General features: G+C 42.4%; 1 protein-coding gene across 1 annotated transcript in view; it reads right to left on the bottom strand.

Moving 5' to 3' along the window:
- Positions 1–24,471, bottom strand: part of fam135b (family with sequence similarity 135 member B) — a 131,323-nt gene that overhangs the window by 34,445 nt on the left and 72,407 nt on the right. Inside the window, exons 4-7 of the mRNA XM_017711962.2 lie at positions 23,919–24,058; positions 18,713–18,783; positions 15,138–15,311; positions 12,888–13,014 (exon numbers count right to left, since the gene is read on the bottom strand). Of these exons, the coding sequence (XP_017567451.1) occupies positions 12,888–13,014; positions 15,138–15,311; positions 18,713–18,783; positions 23,919–24,058 (512 nt within the window). The remainder of the gene's footprint in view (positions 1–12,887; positions 13,015–15,137; positions 15,312–18,712; positions 18,784–23,918; positions 24,059–24,471) is intronic.

The raw sequence follows: 24,471 nt of genomic DNA, 5'->3' as shown, positions 1-24,471 counted from the left end.
CACACACACACACACACACACACACACACACACACACACACACACACACACACACAGAGTGAGCAGAGGTCCGATTTTACTGTCCCCTCTTAAAGTTCTGCCCTGTCATTTCCGTCAGAACAGGAGAGAGCAGGATTTCATAAAATGCTGAACTAATGTGGGCCTTCTCGGGTTAAATTACACAAATGGATCGCACACCTTCGCTGAACACTTCTGGTTGGTGGAACGCGCAGCCATAAACATTTATATGAATATCCTAAATCCTTCCCCGCTAGCGGTGACCACAGGGCAGCGTTTTTATAACAGTAGGACTGCAGTCATCAGTTATATTAGAAAAATCCGAGAAAATGCATCCGTTCGCAGTCAGGCCACGTTTAGACAGCAGCCTCTCTTCATTATCTGAGCGGATGAAGGCATTCAGGCATGATGCTGCTGTGATCTCTGACTCTGACCACGTCCTGGAAAATGTCTGTGAACACAAAGATCAAAGGTGACGTTTCTGAAAGCATCACAGCACCGAATCGGAACCATTCGGAACCATTTGGAACCCATGCCTAAGTCTCAATACATATGATATATCTTTTATCGGCCGCTTTATCGGAAACGCCTGCCACCTTGCTGGCGCGCAGTTAGAGACTACAGTTCGTCTGCTGGTGCCCAGTCTGCATCAGTCATCCTCTATCCCAGGCATGTGAAACTGGGGACTTTCCAGGCCAAAGTGCTGTGGAGATCAGCATTTACCCTCATCTAACGCTCTGAATTCAGTTCATGAAGGCCTTGCTAATTAGCTGATGAGCTAAATCAGATGTGTTTAATGAGGCAGTGTGCTGAAGTCTGCAGTGTCCTGGCCCACGAGGACTGGAGCCTGACACATGTTCTAGCCCTTCGTTAGTTGTCAGTTCCTGACCATGGGGCTCCTCTTGTCTGGACATTTTAGGGAGATGGTCCACTAAAGTGACCGCCACATGTGTAAAAACCCCAAAACCACAGCTGTATCTGATACCCTCGTCCCAGCACCACACAAACTGATGACCGCGGCAATATGTGCAGAAAAGCTACAGTGATGTAAATGATGTTATAGAACGGTTCCAACAGCACAATCTGACTGAGAAATGTCCTGCTTGCTGTCTCAGTCTCAGGACTTCTTTTGAGGCAGAAGCCACATTAATGACTAAACTAACTGCCCTTGACTCTATTTCTTTTTCTATCTCTCTTTCTCGATATAGTGTGTCTGTGTCTCTCTCTATAGCTTCTCTTGCTTTGCTCCTAATCCCTCTCTGTCTCTCTACAGCTTCTCTCTCTCTATTCAAAGTCAATAAGCTTTTCCATCTGTCTCTCTGTCTCTCTCCTTCTCTATATAGTCTCTCTCCAGTCTCTCCCTCTGTCTCTCTTTTTCTCTATTACTCTACAGTCACTATCTTCTCTCTACAGTCTGTCTTTCTGTACTGTCTTTCTCTCCATGTAGTCTCTCTCTCTCTCTCTCTGTTAGGTAACTAGTCATGTGGATGGTGTTCTGCCTCTAGCTGTGAGTGTGAGTGAGAGAGTGAGTCCAGTTGGTCTGAAACAGGATAATTGTGTGGAGATCAAACGCTGAGAAAAGCTCTAAAGTCAGCGAGAGAAAGACTATAAAACACCAGTGAATGTGTGTGTGTGTGTGTGTGTGTGTGTGTGTGTGTGTGTGAGTACGCGGCATTTGCTTGGTGAAGAAGGATGACCTCTGGACGTCCTGGTGACGGGAAGTACCTGCTCACAAGTGCAGCCGCAACAAACAAACATTATACAAACTGATGTGTTTGTGTGTGTTTCACTCTCAGTGGCGGAAGCTCAACACGCCATCTGATTTTTTGACCTAAGAACTGTATTTTTGCTGTCACCACAGTTTCTAAATGACTTCTCCTAAACAGACGACAGCACTGTTGACACTTTAAGGACAACGTACAATTAAAACCAATGTTTCTCTCATTTAATCAACTCTTCTTTTAATAACCTGATGCTTAGAGCCGGTCAAAATGGCCAAGCAAACCCTTTCACCGTTTCCCACAGGCCATTTTAGCGGACGCCTGTGTCGGTCGCCCCTCCGTAAAGCCTTAAATATTATTGACATAAATGTTATTTCAATTCAATTTTATTTACATTTAGAATTACACCTTTCATTTGTGGAGCGCATTTACACGAATGCAATTAAACTACAAAAAATATTGTAATTAATGGTTTATTTAACTACATTAAATGATTATGTAAGACTGCGTGGCTTTAGGGTGAAAGATCCGCTCATCACTATCAACAGTGAGTCTGCACGAATGTGCCAGTTGTAGTGTCCCTTCTTTCCCAGCAGGGGGCTCTGCAGACAGAGCACTGTGTCCCCACACTGCCTGAATCTGAGTTTATTAGAGGGTCCTACCCACAGTCCCCCTTTCTGATTATACTGCTTATTAGGAAAGTGTTTGTGTGATCACTGTTTAAACTCGTTTTGTGTAAGGCCACTACAGCATAGCAATATCTACTGTCCGGACCTTCCTACTGTCTCACTCTGACTATACGGAACGACACCAGTCCCAATGCTGGACTCTGCACGTCTTGCTGGGTTACGCTGGCTGCCCGGCAACCAGGCGGTTTCTGAGGGACACTAACCCAAGGCCTGATTCCAGAGGTAGATCCCGGTAACCCTATCCTGCGCAGGAGCGGCTCGGGGTCCCCTGGAATGAGCAGTTGGATTAAGCGGTGAAAGCTGATGAATGAATGAATACTTAACCCATTTAAATCAGAAACACTAGAAAACACTAGACTCAGAATGAATACAAATAAACAAATAAAAACAAGCCACTGTAATTTGATGTATTTTAAAGTACAGTGTCAGTACAGTGTCCAAAGCTATCCTCGAGTTAGTCCTTTACAGTTACTGTCCCGTGCTGAGCTCATCTAATCTGTAGGAGTTCATGCAGAGAGTCATGAGGCACAGAAAACTTTTTTTTTTTCAGATTTTTTTTCCCCTGAAAAACTCAGGAGACTCGTGTAGGTTCATTGGTGGTTGGCAGACACTGTGACCCTGGTTCCCATCACCACAACTGTAAAGACATCTAAGTCGGTCACCAAATCGCTCTGTTTACACCTCAACATCTGAATTATGCAGAAATTCTCATGCAGAACTTTGTCAGAATTCCCCTTTAAGGCTAGGGTGGTGTCAGGTGGAACACAGCACCGTTTAGCCATGCTTGTACTGTGTGTGTGTGGACATGTACGTGCATGCATGTGCTTTGGAATGCGGGTGATTTTGTGTGTTTTGTAATTTACCTGTAAAGCAGTAAAAAGCAGAAACTCTCTCATCATAACTCACAGAGCTCAGTAATTGCAAGCTCTGCAAGAATTTCTAACAGCTGCCAGCACAGTCAAAAATCCTCAACCTCGGCAATGCAATACCTCGCATATACATCACAGCAACATGTCATTACATCCACAGAGCAGACCCAGCCTTCGTTCAATATAAACAAAGGTCAGGGAGCACCTTTTATTTACTTAACTTCTAACTTAACAGTTATTCATTTTTCAAGAAATGCTTTTGGGGATGTTTGATATGAGATAATCTGCCTGCATAATGAAGGTGAAAAGTCAAAGGAAAAACAGGAGTTTCCAAAATTGAGAAAACATGACGCCTAACAACCACCTGGAAGACCTGGTCGACACCAACACTGTCCCCATCAGATAAACAGCCCTTACAGCTTTCATCTCTGAGAGAGAGGAGAACATCAAGCTGCTTCAGATCTGAAAACATCCACAGGTGTTTCTGTCCATCCTTCCACTGTGAGAAGACCACTCAGTGATGTGGGTCTGAAAGGATGTGTAGCTGTTCAAGAAGAACCTCACTGAGAAAAGGAGACGGAAATATCAAACAAAGAAGCTGAACAATGGGTTGACCACCCCAGAGTCCAGACCCCAACACCACTGAATGGGTTTGATTACTTCAGAAAATCATCAACCAGCTTCTAAGACTGAACTGTGGAGGTGTGGAAAACATCCCTGCAGGTTTATCAGAGAGACTGAGAGTGAGTCTCCTGAAAAGAGTGGAAGCTGGAACAAAGATAAAGAGTGACACAGTGAACACAGTGAACACTGAAAACACTGATATTATATTTAGTTGTTGAGGATTCTGTGTAATTTTCTGTAAAATGTATATTTCAGCTTTTTTCCTGAATACCTTACATTTAATGGCTGGTTTTGACTGCATACTAAATAAACAAATGGCTGGTCTCTGACTTTGACACATCGTGGTTGTCATTGTTTCTTTTTTCATGACTTCTAGCACTGATTCTCAAACCTTTCAGGTGTTTAAACCACTTCTTCTTTAAAAAAGAACAACTGTATAATAGTGTAAGAATACAATACTAAAGCCACAGCGCTGTATAACACTTTTATACTATTATATCATTTTTAATCTAGTATTGTTGCAATTACTAATAATTGACCTAATCACAATTATCTGACATATCACATTCATTTTGGCAGCCTGCGGTAACTGTAGATGTTTGCATGATTGCGTCGCAGTGAGTGCATTTACATGCTACTAATAATCTGATCATAATCAGATTTCTGCAGTTATCCCATTATTCAAATCGGATTTTAGCTCAGTAAGCAGATTTCTCAGTGTGAACTCTTACTCTGATTTCTTTCAGATTTCTCAGTCTGCGCATGTGCGAAAACAGGCTGAGGTACCAGAAATAAGCGAGCAGTGTTTCCACAAGATGGCAGCAAAACACCTTTGGAGCGGCACTGATGCCGGAATCATAGATCATGCATGTTCATATTTTCAGGTAAAGTGCTGTGATGTTTTGTTTTGAAAACAAAAAGCTCCAGCATGAAGTTAGAAATTAATGTTATGTCTTCTTCTGTGAGTTTATTGGCCTTTTGCAAAGCAGAAATCTGATTACTGCCTGACTCATGTAGACCTGAAGTTTCCTATGATCTGATTATTCAAGTGCACGCTCCTCAGATTACTGACAAAACTGAATTTTCTGCAGTTGTCAGATTATTACGTGTATGTAAACACACTCAATGAACTGACAGTATAACTCAAGTTAGTATAACAAAGCTGGCAAATAAGCTGAACACTCAGACAATTTGGCTATTTTAGGCTAAATGATTTAATCTTTTCGTTTTATTGTTTGGAGCAGTTTGTTATCACAAATAATTAGCTAAAATTTCATGATCACATTTTTTCTTGTGAATAATACAGCCCCTTTTCCAAAAAACGATGGGACATTTGTGCAAAATGTAAATAAAAATGGAATAGAATGATTTGCAAACGATGTAAAGCCTAAATTTATTTCATTTTTCTTTCACATCTTTCACAGCATCCCAACTTTTCTGGAAAGGCCTGTAATACTGTTCAGAAGTAATATCTAACGTGTGATCTTGCAGTAACTACTGTAATTGCCTGAGTTTATGGTTTGATCCTTCCAAGAACCCTGGGAAAAGTCCTGCAGCGTTACTACAGATCTTTTCCATAAGGCTCAGGTCAAAAGAAAACTCCCTGTACAAAGTCTATGCATATTTCAAATACACTGCTGAGGAAACATGCTGTTTCTCTGTACCTTGAGCTGACGCTATCTGTGTGTGCAGAAGACACCACGCTGCAGTGCACAATGGGAAGTGGTGTAACTGGTGGACATCTGCTCCCGATGACAGAGTTCACACTGATTTAGTATAAAACCATTCTAACCTCTTTTTCTTCCCTCCCACTCTGTTCTCTCTCTCTGTCTCTCTCGCATGCGTCGAGATGTTCGGTTGGCCTGTCTGGAGGTGCCGATTCGTGTTTGCAGCACTCTGGAATCGGCCCTGTCCCGCTCAACAGAGATTAACACAACCCTTCTAACCTATCTTTCTTCCCTCCCACTCCGTTCTCTCTCTCTATCTCTCTCACATGTGTCGAGATGCCCCGTTGGCCTGTCTGGAGGTGCCCCATTCGTGGTTCCAGCGTTCCAGCCATCTTTTTGCACTCTCTTTGTACTGTTGTTCTTGTTTCTGTTCTGTTTCTTCTGTGCGGGTCGACCCACGGGGGTTGGGTTCCTCGGACTGAGCCTTGGTCCCTTCTAAGGTTTCTTCCTCTTAAAGGGAGTTTTTCCTTACCACTGTAGTCACCACAAAATTGGCTTCACTGTGGTGATGCTCATAAGAGGCGTGGACCTGTTTTTCTGTAAAGCTGCTTTGTGACAACCTTGTTGTAAAAAGCGCTATATAAATAAACTTGAATTGAATTGAATTGAATTGAATTTCTCTCAGCAGGGTGAAACTCACAGAGACACACTCCAACCAATCACGCACGAGTGGGTTAACGAAATCTGCACTGCGAAGCCAGAGACGACTGTAGACGACTCCATTCAACTGTACAAATCTCTTTATTACTGTAAGGAATGTCCAGCTACACAATAGAAACTCATAAGCAGAATAAACATGAACTACTTTACTTGGATGGAAATCAGACAACCAGAGTTTCATCATCACTTTACAAGTGCAATAGTTAATTCAGAGTAATTTGCTGCCACCGACATTCTCGCTGCAGGTTTGTTATGGTGCGTTTTGTTGAATTTAGTGCTTGGAGATGATTGCTAAGCAGTTCTTTGCTGTGTTGTACCAATCATCACACTGCAATCGGTCAATTACTGTCCGCAAGTGGACCATGATTTACATGGATTCTAAATTCATCTGGAGGGCTGGACAAGAACTGTACCCGGGCCGGATTCATTAACCCTTAAATCGCAAGGGCCCACCAGCTAGCCAAAGTTTTTTACACACTACTACAACCTAAGAATAACTCAGCCAGTTTGCATTTAAGTCCCTGTAGCTACTGAATAATAAGCCTTAATATGTAATATCCTGGGAAGGTTTACAAGACAGTAGTGCGTCCTGTTATGATGTTTGGTTTGGAGACTGTGGCTCTGTCTAAAAGACAGGACGCTGAGCTGGAGGTGGCGGAGATGAAGATGCTGAGATTTTCGTTGGGAGTGACAAGGATGGACAAGATTAGAAATGAGCAGATCAGAGGGACAGTGAAGGTGGAGTAGTTTGGAGATAAAGCCAGAGAGGCCAGGTTGAGATGGTTTGGACATGTGTTGAGGAGGAATAGTGGATATATTGGGCAAAGAATGTTGGAGATGGAGCTGCCAGGTAGAAGGAGAAGAGGTAGACCTCAGAGAAGGTTTATGGACGTAGTGAAGGTGGACATGGAGATGGTTGGTGTGAAAGTAGAGGAGGCAGTGGATAGGGCAAGATGGAGGCAGATGATTGTAGTTTGTGGTGACAGAAGAACTGCTATTAAACATTGACTAAGATGCTAATGTGTCTGTTCGGTAATTAAAAGTCAAATCTGGGGGGAAATATGGGACCTATAAAGTAAAACGTTAGAAATTTCATGTAGGTTTTTTGGCATTTTCCAAACAGCCCGCCTTCGAAAAGACCACTTGGCTCATTGACTGTGATTTTGGCTATGTTTACACAGCAGGTAAAAGTGGCCCAATCAGATTTTCTCACCAAATCCGATTTTTTTGGTTGACTGTTCACATTCTCTTTTAAATGTGATCTGTATGTGACATCAATTTGAGCAGATCAGCTCCTAAACCGACCCGCATGCACAAAAGAACAATATACTTCGTGAGACTCGTCCAGAGGTAAACAGTCATGACGGCCAGCGAACACTAGTCGCTCACAGAGCTTACAGTTTCACCTTCGTCAGCATCACAGAAACGATTATGAAGTTCCGGTGGTTGACAGCTTTGCTCATCACACACATTTAGTACCTTTTTCTCTGACAGTGTATGTTTATGCATCCTATTCTGAAACTTTCTAACCCATTCTTAATTTCTCATAATTATCTCCTGTCAGCTACTAGAAGACCCAGACTGTGGGTAAAAGCAAGGAAGGATCCGACTCCCCTCTGGAGAAACGTGCTCAGTGTTAATAGGAAAAAAAAGAGCTAGTCAACTTTTATTTTCCACATATTTCAGCTGATGTGGTGAAAGTGGTTCTAAAGGCAGCAGGGTGGGATCAGAGACACTAGGAGATGGAAAGAAATGACGCATCATCAAGAAGAAAAAGTGCTGAAGAGGAAACTTAGACCCAGATTACTCTTACACACACATCTCCCTTGTGTGTGTGAACAAGAAAGAGAAGACGGCAGAAAAGGGAATAAGAGAGAGATAGACTGAGAAAGAACAGCAGAGAGATAGAGAGAGAAGGAAAGCAGAATCTGACGAAGTCAAATTCTTGATTTAGTTGCAGATACTTTTGCAACTTCCATTGAGAAATAACTGACAAGCAACTAGCAAACCTATCAATACTGTCATGGCTGTCATGGAAGGACTGGAAATGCATAATTTCATATCATCAGCTATTAACATTGAAAATATCTTTCCTGATGACACTACCTAAATGTTACATACAAAACGAAAAGCAAAGGCCCTAAAACAGAACCTTGTGGAACTCCACATGAAAAGTTACCATTTTTCTGTGAAAACTGACACAGACATACATCTGTATTGTATATGAATTTGTATATATTTGTATTCTGGTATATTTGTGTTGTAGACATTGAGACCACTGGGTCCTACCAGCACTACTGTAAAGAAATCTGAGTCTGTAAGTTTCTCTCCAGTGAACCATTTCAAACAAAACCACTCTGAATAACTTTGTTTACATCTCAACTTTTGAATTATGCTGAAAACAATAGTGGAATCCCCTTTAAATAAATAAGTAATAGGCTTGCATTTAAGGGGGTTTAGACAGACACGCTGACTAAAGAGTCTACAGCGTTGCATCCTGTTTATTTTTCTTTTTTAATGGCAACATGGGTGAGTGTAAACCCTAAGCTATATGCTTTGCTCTTCAGACTGAAAATGTTTAACTAAGAAGTTCAGGGAGAGTGGAGTTAGAGGGGAAAAGACAGGGATAGTGTGGATGTCTGAGAGAGACTCCTGTAGGTTTGAGCTTGTTAAGGCTGTGCCTCGTTACTGTGATCAAACACCACCACCCTCCCCTGGTCGGCCTAAACACTGCGCTTATTAAAGCACCCTGCAGGGGGGATGTTAGCACAGGAACCACACTGGGCCCACAGGGGCCGCATTAACATTTACTGCTCAGATGGAACTGTCCGCAGGCGAGCAATAACCACGCACCCAATCGGATCATCAGGAGAAGAAGGAGCTGCGTGTTCTCCAATTAAAAACAAGTAAAGAAACCTACCATTACTGCAAACACCTTTTGGTCACTCAGAAGACATCTTTCTAAACGTGCACACGCTCTAGAATACACTTCCTAGTGGATGGATTAACACATTTATCTTGACAAGTAGGTAAATACACTGATTTGACAGAACCCGAAAGACCAAGACCAAAAAGAAACATCTAGAAACTGACAACTACACTAAATATAAACTCTTTTTCATGGCCAGATTGTGGTGCTTTGTGAAGAGTGCTTTTCAGTTGCACTAACAACAATGAAACGAAGCAAAACAAAGAAACAATGCCTCAACTGATCTCTGCTGTGATGACGCAGCTTAATTAAGCAATTATTGATGCTGTTGGGGACGCATCAGGACGCTTTAGCATTCACCACCACAACTGTTGCATCTTCAACAACCTCTGAAGGTGATCATCCAACATCAGTACTGACCTCAATAATGCTCAATCAAATCCTCACCAGCTAGTGTAAAGCCTTCCCAGAAGAGTGGAGGCTGTTACTGCAGCAAAGGAGGAACCAACCCCCTATTAAACCCGCTTAGGTGCAGGTGTCTACAAACCTTTGAGTATATATTGTATTTTAATGTCGGGTGTAAACGTTTAAAAGTTCAAGGCCGCTTGACTATTTAGTGTGGACCAATCAAACGGCTTCTTTAGTTCAGTGTTTTCTGACAGGTGTAAACACACCAGTCGTATACAGATCCAGACCAAACACTTGAGCCATGGTCCGCCAAAGACTGCGCTTCCAACTGACCACAGGTTCAGTCCGCTGCTGGTGGGAATGCATTTTTATGATGGTCCACACCAAATGAGGGGATTCAGCATCTGAGCTGTACAGTCTGCATTATCTGCTCTGACTCTTTACAGATGTTTATTTTCGAAGCCGCTTCTCCCTCAGGGTCACGGAGGGGTGCTGGAGCCTATCCCGGCTGTCATGGGGCGGAAGGCAGGATACACCCTGGACAGGTCGCCAGTCCATCGCAGGGCAGATGTTAAGTGTCTCAATTTTTCTTTTCTTTTTCTTTTTTTTGCCATCAAAAATGTGACAGTAATAGCGCTTGTACATCTGCTAAACTCTCACTGGGGCAGCACCCCTCTCATACTGGGGTGGGACCCTCAAGGGTCCATCTCAGTACCTTTAGCCAGGGAACATAACTGAACCATAATCCACTGAAATGATCTGTTCTAAGCTGTACTGCCTCCACACCTCGCCTCGCCTCCAGGCTTTTACTCTACTGTTCTGTTTTAAACATTCGGTTATGAAAAGGTACAAATACAAACTTTTCACCTGGAGAAACTGATTTAAGGTTCACAATCAGACCTTAAAACCACTGTAGAACCTTTGAGGGAACATTTACACTGTTTCTACCTTGATAAACAAAAAATGTCCCTGCACAGAACCTTCATTACTAACAGCGCACACGTGTACTTCGGTGCACTTTAGCCACTGCAGTGTGAAACCAACCGAACCACTCTAGTGTGGACTTCAGCAAATGAACTAGGTGTGAAAACAGCCTCAATATGTGCATAACAAATATTTGCTGACAAGAAAAAAAAAAGTTAAAGCACTTCTGATGTCCACTGTTCAACTCCCGCCTGCAGGATTCATATTTAATCTGGCTCTAAAGCCAATTACACCTGGTGCCATTACAAAACAGCCAAAGGTCTCGAGCAGAATGAGTCTGAAGCCCCTCAGCTCTGGACTATCACACACAGGATAGGAGGGGTCAGACACACTCTCCGGGTCAGGATTCTGGCTCTGGTATTGAGCTGGGATATGCAGTTCCAGAAGGTTAATTGGACTTTAATAAGAGATCTGTGAGAGCACAACTCATTTCCCCAGCGGAACTGCCTGTTTCAACCGGCCCTAATTATCTATTCCAGGAGTCAACAGAAGAATCTATCCTCCCTCCGCCGTCTCTCTCTCTCTCTCTCTCTCTCTCTCTCTCTCTCTCTCTCTCTCTCTTGGGCCCTATTTATAGCTCTAGCTTGAAGGTTCCCAAATGGTTCTTGACTTGGATGTACATTTACACTATGTGACACTTCTTAAAACTTTAAAAGGTTTTTCACCTCATTTATCTCACTAATAAAAGAGCTTTAGTGAAATACAGTGTAGTGCGTAACTCCACCGGCCTCCATGCAGCAGAATAGGGTTAAATCATTGCTCAGACAAGAGTGCCATGCTATACCAATTAGAGTTCCTGAGCAAGTCTCCTAACACTATGTTCAGCTCCCTCTGTAACATGATTAAAACTGTAAATCCTCCATGGCTTTGCTCCAAAGAACACTTCCGGCACCTTTATTTTCATTATCATCATCGTCATCATTAACCGCTTAGTCGAGAAGGCTTCGGTAGCTGGTAAACCCAGACTGGCATGTGTCCAAGGGCATCATGATCAGATGCCCGAAGCACCTCAACTGGCTCCTCTCAATGCTGAGGATTAGCGGCTCTACTCTGAGCTCCTCCGAGACGACCTAGCTCCTGACTCAAGTAGATGAGTGTAGCCCACCACCCTGAGAAGAAAGCGCATTTCTCCCGCTTGTATTCATGATCTCATTCTTTTGGTCATTACCCACAGCTCACGACTGAAATGTCAGCTGGCAGTAGGACACTACGCCCCCTTCCTCTTCCACATATTAAAAACTCTTCAAATCTATATGACTCATGTGACACATCATGGAAGCAGACTGCATATATGTGGTCTGAATGTATTCACCCCATTTTAAGGGGCATATGTAATCTGATCACTGTCTTGTTGTGGTTGGATAGTGTAGTGGGTAACACCTCTGCCTTCTACACTGCAGACTGGGGTTCAATCCCCCACCTGGGCGAACACCCTACACTATACCAATAAGAGTCCTTGGGCAAGACTCCTAACACCGCCTTGGCCTACCAATGTAAAATGATCAAACTGTAAGTCACTCTGGATAAGAGCGTCAGCCAAATGCCGTAAATGTAAATGATCACTGTCTTCTTTCCTGTAACTGTAAAGCTGGGGTGTCCAGGCCCATTTGCGATTTTAATCAGCCCTCTGGCCAATATGTTGCAATGCTTGCTCTTACCTGATGGTGGCAGCAGTACTGTAAACCTACAATTAATTCACAGTTAAGCTGTAAATTAATTTACTGAATGACATTTAGTCATGACTACACACAAACAGTGCATCCAGCATGGACAAAAACGTTAAGGGGTCCAGAAGGCAGGAAAAAAGAAGCAGCTTTAAATCAGAGCAAATTAAGTAGCTTGCACAATTTATCTTGCTTGTTCTGTATCTTTGTGTTTTTCATATTTTGCATGGCGTATATTTAAAATCATTTATGAGTAATATTTTGGCGAAGAATAACTGGTCTTCAGGTACTTAGACCTGGCCCTCGGGTGGATGCTGCCCTCTTTAAAACAATGGACAGCCCTGCTGTTTTTTAAATACAGCTTTTTTGGTATCCTGATAACGTAGCGCTGTTACATGTATTCCGTCACTACCCACCTTTGGTGATTTTATGAGATATAACGACACGGGTTGAGCGTTTCTCAACCAATCAGGGCGGCGTTCTTCAAAAGCATCTTAGGACAAATATTCAGGGCCCAGACTATTTGATCAGAAATAACGGTGGTGTGAACAGTATGACAGCATATTGGCAGTTAATGCATGAGGAAACAGCTACCTCAGTTAGAACAGGTCTGCAGTATCCAGCCCCGAACATCAGGTTCTCCACAGACATCACAGAGGACGCAGCCTCGCTCTCCGGAGAGCCCTTCCCCAGCCACGCCCCTTTACCACTGCGTGCAAAACTACAGGAAGAGAGGAGAGAGATGCAAACTGAGAGAGAAAAAAACGACCAGTGCCCTCTCGAGGCTGATCAATGCTTTTGTCCCTAATCAGTTAAATGGCTGTCGGAGCTGTTAGTCGACAGTATTGGCACAGAGATTCATCAGGCCGGTGCACAGAAAACCATTTATAAGGGCTACGTGTGCTCAAAGTGATTCCTTTTAGGCCACAAAAAAGACATTATGAGGGGAGCGTGTAAGAGCGCTCAAGCGTTTTGCTGAAGCACAGCCAAAATACAATTGCCTGATTGGTATGAAACACCAGTAGGCCAATTTGTTTTAGAATGTCTTCCCTAATGGAGACATCCACTGGCCTGCCAGCTCTAATTCCAACCACTCGAAAAGCAACTGTCAAGTTAAAAGGTATCTGTAAGCTCTGAACAGACATTCATGATCATCACTTTAAGGCAGCATGTAGCACAAAGGCATTACAATGCAGACATCTGCATGTTCCCTAGTAAGCTAGACACATGTCTACGTTTGGTCAGATTAACGTCACTGTTGCCTTTTGTTTGCACAGCAAAATAGCTTTAGCAGAAATGTGGGTGCAGCCCCCCAGTGAGCCTAACAGAGGGAGACGGTGTGATACTGAGAAGAACTAAGACTCAAAAGGCAAACTCTCTAAGAGCATGGAGAAGAACCACTGAAAGGCTGCATCAGATAGAGCCAAATACTGTGATTAAGGTAAAAGACTACATTTACATCCTCGGTTAAGCTCCAAGAACTTTGATAAAAACTGGCCCAAAAAATCCATTCTCCGGATGATCATCCTTCCGATACCGATACTGACACCCCATCTTTTAGTGTCAGCCAATACAGAGCACCGAGATAGTAATTCTATCTAGCCTAACTCACATATAAGTCCTGATATTTATACAATTTACATTTTTAACATATTGTATTTTGCTCTGCATCACAAATAAAACACACGCAGCTTGGCTACATGTCACTTACTTGTTGGACTATATTTATTAGATGCTTACTAAAACTTATTTTTGTTTATTTACTGGATGTATTTAGTATTTACTACTATATAATTTAATTAGTAACAATAACCATGTTTAACAGCCTAACTAAACGTAAAATATCTTTACTGTGCAAAAACACAAGTGAACATCTGTACATCTGCAGCTTCTCTGGCTCAACAACGGAGCTGAATGTCACATACAACTATCTCAAGTCATTTGTCTTATATGTGCATCTTGTTCACTTGCGCTGCATCTCTGAGCGTCAGATCAGTAAATATCACCGTTCACGCTGTCAGTGTCAGTGTTTTTCAGTGTTTTTTCTGGCTTGGTTGAAGCGATGGGCCGTGGCCAGCTGTCTGCTACGCTAAAGGATAAATCAAGGCTAAATGCTTACACTGCTATTGTTTCTATTATAGTCTGGTGGTTCCTTCTGCTCTCTCAGTATCATTACCTCAGACGAGTGATTACTGAAAGAAGCAGTTTAGGAGTTCAGGTCAGCAGCTCCGTCAACAGGAGTTCTTCACACTAAAAACAGCTGGTACAGTTTCTGCTACGTGTATTTTTACTACTGCTTGTCGTTACACAGTGCATGCAAAAAAAGCTACGAAAAGCTGCTGTTTATTTATGTTTATAATCCATGAAATCAGACAGTTAAGAAAACACTTTTTCATTCCAATTATGAAGCAAAATAAATGACTAGCATTTTAAACTGAAAGATGTCGACAGTCCATGACTGAGGTGTCCTTGAGCAAGACACCTAACCCCCAACTGCTCCCCGGGCGCTGCGGATTGGGCTGCCCAAGTGTGCTCACTGCCCCCTAGAGTGTATGTGGTGTTTCACTTCACGGATGGGTTAAATGCGCAGGTGAAATTTCCCCGTTCTGGGACTAATAAGGGTCTCTTAATCTTAATCTTAATGTCATGAGCTATATTTGTTTTTACAGACTATTCGAAAATTCAACATAATATTCAATACAATATTTGACAATGAAATTATTTGATAGGTGCAGCCCTACAGCAGACACAGTGCAGCTAGCTGAGCTGTAGTTGGTACAGGCATTGGGCCTGAGAGCTCTGTGATTGGTTGGCAGAAGGGAGGGTGGAGTTTGGCGTAGATACCTGATGAGCGGTTGGTGTAGGGCTACTAAGGAGGCGTGGACAGTGATGGAGATGACGGACAGGTGGAAGTAGTCAAACATGACAGGAAGGTGATGGTGCAGGCCGTTCTGAGGGTGGAAATGAAGACCCAGCGTCCGACTGCTGATGACAGGCACTGAGGAGATATCAGCCAACCTGGAACACATACAGCAGACACCTGTAAGAGGGCCTTCTCTCTTTACATGCACAGGACATCTATGACTGAACACCAGATGTGGACGAAGTACAGAAACCATGTACTCGAGTTAAAGCAGAGATACTCAAGGTGAAATATTACTCCAGTAAAAGTAGAAGTTCCTCCCTTTAGACCTCCACTTGAGGAAAAGTACTAAAGTATTTACCTTCAAATGTACTTAAGTATAAAGTAAAAGTACTAAAAGAGGAATTCTGGCTCTGATGTCCTGTTATTTTTATAACCAGACTGGCTTCATGAACTCATTTCAGGTGAAAGTCCTCCAGCGTCTCTCTTGGTAAACCAGTCTTTTAATAGAACGTCATTAATTAGTGACACTGATTAATTAAAATGATCATAAGCACATAAGCACGTGTGCTGCACTGGGTCGATGTGACCAACAGGTCAAAACAAGCTCAAAACAAAGTGACCGCTGTGTTCTGGCTTTGCGCTTCTTTTGTTTTGACGTTACGTTTTTATACACACAGAAAAAGAAAGGAACGACAGATTTCTCAAAATGTAGTGGAGTAAAAAGTCGGATATTAGACTCTGAAATGTAGTGGAGTGAAAGGAAAAAGACGCCCAAAATGGAAAAATGTCAGAAAAGTACAGATACACAAAAAAGTACTTAAGTACAGCAACGAATTAGATTTACTTAGTTACTGTCCACCACTGCTGAACACTGCACAGTACACATATATTCGGTCAGTAAATATTTTTGGTAACACTTTATTTGAAGGCTACCTACATAAGGGCTTCATGACGCATTCATAAGCACTGAATAATGTGTTTATGAAGCACTACTTGAACATTTATTAAGTGCTTATGTCGGTTCTCGCAACCTGACATAAGATGTTTTATGAAATAAATGACATTGTACTGACATAATAAGAATAAACCTTGAACATATTTACAGCCCTAAACATTTAAACCCTATACATAATTGCATCAATCATCTTATCCATGCCATGGAGCGAAGAGGGGGTGGTTTCCAGGCATATTTCCCCTGATATTAATACAATATCATCTTAAGAATGCTGACATAAATAGTTATGTATAGGGTTTTAAATGTTTAGTGCTGTAAATATGTTCAATGTTTATTCTTATTATGTCTGTACAATGTCATTTATTTCATAAAACATCTTATGTCAGGTTGCGAGAACCGACATAAGCACTTAATAAATGTTCAAGTAGTGCTTCATAAACACATTATTCAGTGCTTATGAATGTGTTATGAAGTCCTTATGTAGGTAGCCTTCAAATAAAGTGTTACCCTTAGTTTAATTGTAGAAAAATTGCGACATCCACCGACAAATATCTGACACACAGCTGGTCGGTCTGTCTACAGAGTCTTGATCATCAGAAAGAATGGAAATGTGTAACTGGGTGTCATCAGAACAGCTGTGAAAAACCACATCACTCGATATTGAATTATTCATTTGTGTACAGGACTCCCATATTAGGATAACATTATACATTTATCTGCAGCCAAATTGGTTGTATATTACTGAAGACAGTGATGCTGCCTTTTTAACGGTAGTGTATAATGTAATGGAAAATGCTTTATGCCGTTCTATTTTGCCTAAGGATGTACGATGATGTCAGGATCACATCAATACAGTAGATTTTTGCTTTAAGGAAATCTGTACTCGACAGCTGTTTAGATTTGATTGGTGTTTTAAAGAGATATTTGATGACGTATTTGTTGTGCTTTGGAAAAGCAGGTCGTTTAGGTGTTGCTGGGCTGCTGTGCTAAACCACTCTATTGATAAACGTTATATTCTTCCGTAACGCTAATCCAGGTGGATCTATTTCCAGTTTCTATCTTTAATAAATGTTTAAGTATCAGCATCGAACAATTCTGGATCTTGGCCCACAATTCCCATCTCAGTGCATCCCTAATTTTTTACTATAATACTTCCAAAATGTATCTGTCCAAGGATAATACGAATTTAACAAGCTATGTCTAGTATAATCATGTTTGTTTTCTCATTGGATGAGGAGGTGGAAGAGGGGTTATGTTAACTTTCCAGTGGGCTTTTGGCCTGTGGGCCACACTCTGGGCAGCTCTGGTACAGGCTGTGTGATAGTTTAGAGTAATCACCCTCATTTGGAGCTTGTTTGGGAATTAGCATGTGCAGAGCTTTGGGAATAGTTTGGAATGAGCTGTTGCTGTAATTGATCCACTTTCACTCCGGTTAGAGGACTGGGAATGGATGCTTGTGTGTGAGAGTGAGAGAATGTGCTGTGATTGTAAACTAGCACTGTTGATGTGGGGGCTGTGAGTGATACAGTTCATTAGTGGACATTCACCCTGTCCTCCTGTCCCACTGCCCCCCCGCCCCCAGGTCACTACCATCGTACTCCCTCAACACCAAACACCAGTCATTACAGAGAGAGAGAGAGAGAGAGAGAGAGAGAGAGAAAATGTATAAAGAAAACATTAAAAAATAATAATTAAACAAATTCAACCCATACAATTTACATATATATATATATATATATGTATATTGGACACAACCTGACAGGCGTCACATCACCTGACATCAAAGTGGACAAAAGCAGCTTTTTTGACAGACAGTGCTTATTATCATAAGCCCTTAGTTACTTTTAGTACATATGTCCACATGTTGATTTTACAGCTACACTATGTAAGATCTGAGGATTTGGAGACCCTTCTGGTAGAAATGTGTAACTGTGATGCAACACGTGAAAGAAGATTTTGTGGACAAATCTGATGATGGTGAGTGCAATGAAAGAGTATCTGAGGAGACCTCAGTCCAAACTTGGTGAAGAATGTGTCCTCTGAGGATGTGAGTGAATGTTTAGGATGGCTTAACAAAGCAAACGTCCTGCTCTTTGTTTTGTTATTCTACCGTTTCTTGCGATTATTTTCACTGGTGGCTGTTTTTGAGCAAGAACCACGAAACATAGGAGAACCAGGAGAGACTGGAGAGAGAGAAAGAAAGAATGAGGGCGAGAAAAATGTAGAAAATGGCAAATAAAATATAAAATTCAGATAAAATATATAGAAATATACAAAAAAACAGGTCATGTTTTAAATTTCAGTTTTGGTTTAAAGCAGGAATTTTCGTTTCTCCACTAACGTAAACTGTAACTGTAATAAATTCATTTAAACTCAGCTTTACTTTCTTTCTCCCTACCCGCCCACCCACTGAAACCCATTTCATTTTAAGATCAGAGCCATCAGACTTGTCAAAAGACTGCTGTTTACTCATAACTACATTAGCACATCTACATTTTGACTTTTGCCATCTATAACTATCAAATCTGGTACACTGAGCGTGATGAAGCTGGGTCTGAAGGTTGTAGCGTAAGGTCAGTTAAAGGCAGCAGTACATACTGTTGTTCCACATCCGTGAAGTGCAGGTCGAGTCTGAGCTGGAAGTCCACTTCACTCAGCGCCTCCTCCACCTGCACAAACAGAAACAAACCGACTGTCAATCAAAATAGTAGCTCTTGGTCAAAGTAGCCATTGATGTATCCATGCTCTGCCAACAAATGCGTTCTTTTACAGCTATATTTCAATGGAACACACAACTCAGCTTTTATTAAAGGTTGGATAGTGTAGTGGGTAACACCTCTGCCTTCTACACTGTAGACTGGGGTTCAATCCCCTGCCTGGGTAAGCACTTTGCACTATACCAATAAGAGTCCTTGGGCAAGACTCCTAACACCACCTTAGCCTACCTGTGTAAAATAAACAAATTGTAAGTCGCTCTGGATAAGAGCGTCTGCCAAATGCCGTAAATGTAAATTAAAATTACTGAAAGTAAAATGTAAAGTTTTCCCGAAACAGTAACCATAAAAAGAACACAATTGTGGGTGCAGCATGGATAGACCAACCACCAGTATAACCAGCAAACTTGAATCATTGTCTCTGTAAATGCCAATCGGTCATTAAAATGCCAAGCGGTCATTTATCTATTCTTCCAATATATAGGTTGTAGATACTACATCACCGCTGTAATCAATATTAGCTAATTAACTTCCCAGAAGCAATTATGATGTCGACTGTTAATCAAACACCCGATCGAAAAACAAACGACAGGACAGCTGATGAAAGTTCAAACACTCCGCTATTTCTAGTCAGCCTGAAGCTGCAATATGCAGCTTTAAGCTGCTTTTGTTAACAATTTACTGTAAGGCTGACTTTACTGTAAGACCCGTTATACTGCTAGTGTTTGTCTATGGAGACTGCGTGGCTGTATGTTTGATTTCATACACCTGTTAGCAATGAGAGTGGGAATGAGAGCACAATAATAAAGGGACACGTCCACATACTTTTGGCCATAACGTTTATGTCACCTCATTAGCATTATGTCACTGTGGTATACAATAGGCTTCCAAGTCGTTTGTTAAAATGTGCTGTCATTTCCCCGAAAAAGTGTCATTAAAACCTTTTGCCCAGTCAATGCCATGTCAACCTGACAGCAAAGCTGGCTAAAGCAGCTTATAGACACACCTCGCCAAATGCCATAAGCCTTTATAAATGTTCATGTATACTTGTCAGCTGTCATGATGACAATGTCATTTCATTAAGAAGCCTTATGTATGTGTCATGTCGACTTATGAACACTGCCCTACAGTAAAGTGTAAGCCTTCTTTAAGCACTGCTGTGTCTGATCCACTCAGACCAGCACAACACACACTAACACACCACCACCACATCAGTGTTACTGCAGTGCTGAGAATGGCCCACCACTCAAATAGTACCTGTTCTGTGAGGGTCCATGGGGGTTCTAAGCACTGAAGAACAGGGTAAAAGGGGGCTAACAAAGTATCAGAGAAACAGCTGGACTACAGTCTGTAACTGTAGAACTACAAAGTGCAGCTATACAGTAAGTGGAGCTGATAAAATGGACAATGAGCACAGAAACAAGGATCATAATGTTATGCCTGATCGGTATATATATTTATATAAGGACACATAACAATGGCCTAGCAACACCTTGGCAACCACCTGGGATGTCAGAACACTGTCCTACCAACACCTTAGCAACCACCTGGGATGTCATAACAATGTCCTACCAACACCATAGCAACCACCTGGGAATTCATAGTAATTTCCTACCAACACCATAGCAACCACCTGGGATTTCATAGTAATTTCCTAGCAACACCATACCAACCACCTGGGATTTCATAGTAATTTCCTACCAACACCATAGCAACCACCTGGGATTTCATAGTAATTTCCTACCAACACCATAGCAACCACCTGGGATTTCATAGTAATTTCCTAGCAACACCATAGCAACCACCTGGGATTTCATAGTAATTTCCTAGCAACACCATAGCAACCACCTGGGATTTCATAGTAATTTCCTAGCAACACCATAGCAACCACCTGGGATTTCATAGTAATTTCCTAGCAACACCATAGCAACCACCTGGGATTTCATAGTAATTTCCTACCAACACCATAGCAACCACCTGGGATTTCATAGTAATTTCCTAGCAACACCATAGCAACCACCTGGGATTTCATAGTAATTTCCTAGCAACACCATAGCAACCACCTGGGATTTCATAGTAATTTCCTAGCAACACCATAGCAACCACCTGGGATTTCATAGTAATTTCCTAGCAACACCATAGCAACCACCTGGGAAGACAGAGAAGCATGTCAGCAACCACATGTGACACTGTAACAACATAAACACTGAGCCAGGCCTTTTTTTTGAAACTGTACTTGTGACGTTAATCCACAACATGGTCTGAAACACTCCTGAGAAATCAGACTTAATCCCTCTGACTTTCTCATGATCATTTCACTTTACAGGGTGACTCGCAGAAGGTCACCATGCTTTAGCCTGTTCTTCCTCCAGACTCAGTAATGATGCCTCTTTCAATTTCAACAAAAAATCCAACATCCTGCAGCTTTTAGCAATTCAATAAATACACAGTGAGCCAAAAAAAGCTGCAGAACAAACGAGCCTCTAGAAAAAGCAACGTACTCTTCTGGAAAGTCCGACATGCCCACAGAGTCTGTACCCACACACACACACACACACACACACACACACACACACACACACACACACACACACACACACACACACACACACACACACATCTGAGCAAAGCTAACCGCTCTGTTACAATTACTGACACACACATATTGATCAAATACACACTCGAGGAAATGGAGAGCTATTTTTGGCTTTCTTATCAGCCAGAGAGAGAGAGAGAGAGAGAGAGAGACAGAGAGAGGAAGAGAGAGAGGGAGAGAGAGAGAGAGAGAGAGAGGAAGAGAGAGAGGGAGAGAGAGAGAGAGAGAGAGAGAGAGACAGAGAGTGAAAGAGTGAGCAATAGTGAGCATGAAAGCTTATCAGATTTAAACAGTCACCTTTTTCATTAGCTCCCTTCTCTTACTCTCCCTCTCTCTTTCTCTCTTTATCTCTCTCTCTCTCTCTCTCTCTTTATCTCTCTCTCTCTCTCTCTCTCTCTCTCTCTCTCTCTCTCTCTCTTGCTCTCACTGTCTTCCTCTCTAAGTGGAGTACATGTGGCATCTCTAAAATTAGGCGAGATGTCATGAGGGTCTTTCTTCCAGGTGTCTTATAAGAGTTTCAATTAAGGTCCAGAAATAACTGAGGATGAATTGTCTGTGTGATGCTGTGCTGATTTTGGTGAATTTACATTTGCAGGTACTGAAGCGGCTTCAGATTCAGTGGGATCTCCTCTAATCAGACCCCGTCAGTGACGGGAAACAAGTGCTATTCGATAAGCATCTCGTGCACATCTTCATTTTACACACGCAAGGCCAGATTCATAAAACACAGCCCTAGATTTACCCTGACGTTAAGAGCAAATGGCTGTAAAAAGCGTGGCTGTAACAAGTTTGCTCATTCATAATTCATTCCAACCAGTTTTTAACCACTTTCATCTCATTTAGTAATGGCGGCAAACATGACACATTCCTGTCATGTAACGCCAGAATCATGTAAGCATTTTCCCCTGGTAAGAAGCCACAAATCCACACATTCGGCTGACTATCCAGTCAGTTGGAAAGACACGTATTTGATCTGCTTGGATGGAAACTGCTGCTGTAGGAGAACACAGGTAGATTTCAGATTGCCACAAACATCTGCCATGAGAAACGGAAATGTAGGAGAAACAAAAACAAGGACACAAAGACATTATTTACAGATGCCTCTCACACTTTCAGCTGGCACTGAGCTTAAAACCATATCTTCTTCCTGCGTCAGATTCCACATTTGGAGAATTCCCTCCCGTGTGTGGCAAGTAGGTCTAAGTTGTAATACAAATCAGTGTAATTTTTGATTCTAATTACATGTTTAAATGGATTTTATTGCAAAGAGTTTTAGTTTTCAATTGTATTTCTCAATTTTAGAAAAGACTTTACAAAGGAATTCAATTTAATTCAACTGAAAATGCCATTTGACTAAACTGAATTGCTTGGGGCCGAGAACAATAGAAAATAAAATCTCAACATGAATTTCAACATGTCATGCGACTGCAATTACAATGGACTGGATTTTTGTTTCTTTTGGCAGCCGACCAGAGCATCACTTGGTGTGAGTCACAGAAAAAAATAGCGCCGGACTGAGAAAATGTTAAAAAGACGAAGGAGTGCTAATCACGGCCACTGTGGCTTTATGAATAGCTCTTATGTGACGTGTCACACATTTTGTGTGGTGTAGTACATTTAGTAACAGGTTTTGCAAACGTGGTCAGTAAAAGTGGACTGAACTCAAAGTGAGTGGTCTGAGATCACTGAGAACAGTCAGAAAGCGTGGTCAGACCTCAGACAGAATGCTCTGGGATTAGGGAGAGTGGTCTGAGCTCACTGAGAGTGATCAGTAAGAGTGGTCTGAGCTCACTGAGAGTGATCAGTAAGAGTGGTCTGAGCTCACTGAGAGTGATCAGAAAGAGTGGTCAGACCTCAGACAGAATGCTCTGGGATTAGGGAGAGTGGTCTGAGCTCACTGAGAGTGATCAGTAAGAGTGGTCTGAGCTCACTGAGAGTGATCAGTAAGAGTGGTCTGAGCTCAGTGAGAGTGATCAGTAAGAGTGGTCTGAGCTCACTGAGAGTGATCAGTAAGAGTGGTCTGACCTCAGATCACTCCTACTTATCATGCACACTGACCTCACTCCACTCTCACTGACCTCAGACCACTTTTACTGATCACTCTCACTGAGCTCAGATCACTCTTACTGATCACTCCCACTGAGCTCAGACCACTCTTACTGATCACTCACTGAGCTCAGACCACTCTTACTGATCACTTTCACTGAGCTCAAACCACTCTTACTGATCCCTTTCACTGAGCTCAGACCACTCTTACTGATCACTTTCACTGAGCTCAGTAAGAGTGGTCTGAGCTCAGTGAGAGTGATCAGTAAAAGTGGTCTGAGCTCAGAGAGAGTGGAGTGAGGTCAGTGTGCGTTATAAGTAGGAGTGATCTGAGGTCAGTAAGAGTGGATTGAGGTCAGTGTGCGTGATAAGTAGGAGTGATCTGAGGTCAGTAAGAGTGGATTGAGGTCAGTGAGAGTGATCTGAGGTCCAGTGAGTGTAGACTGACCCTGTCTCCGTCCAGCAAGAGATGGACTCTGAAGCTCATGCGATCCTCCAGCGTGATCTCCTCATTCCTGTAGAGGATCTGAAATATCCGACTGAACACCAGCCCATCATGAACTCCTGCACTGCTGAAACTGCACTCGCCTACAGAAAGAGAGAGGGAGAGAGAGAGAGAGGGAGAGAGAGGGAGAGAGAGAGAGAGAGAGAGAGAGGGGGAGAGAGAAAGGGGGTAAGAGAGAGAGAAAGAGAGAGAGTGAGAGAGAGAGAGAAAGAAAGAGAGAGAAACAGACAGAGAGAGGGAGAGTGAGGGGGGTAGGGGGAGAGAGAGAGAGAGAAAGAGAGAGAAAGAGGGAGAGGGAGGGGAGAGAGAGAGAGAGAGGGAGAGATGGGGGAGAGAGAAAGGGGGTAAGAGAGAGAGAAAGAGAGAGAAAGAGGGAGAGGGAGGGGAGAGAGAGAGAGAGAGGGAGAGATGGGGGAGAGAGAAAGGGGTAAGAGAGAGAGAAAGAGAGAGAGTGAGAGAGAGAAAGAAAGAGAGAGAAACAGACAGAGAGAGGGAG

Source organism: Pygocentrus nattereri, chromosome 11 (genome assembly GCF_015220715.1).
Source record: "Pygocentrus nattereri isolate fPygNat1 chromosome 11, fPygNat1.pri, whole genome shotgun sequence".
In the NCBI taxonomy this organism is placed as follows: Eukaryota; Metazoa; Chordata; class Actinopteri; order Characiformes; family Serrasalmidae; genus Pygocentrus; species Pygocentrus nattereri.
The sequence above is the reverse complement of the archived record's forward strand: the minus strand, read 5'-3'. Positions and strand labels throughout refer to the sequence as shown.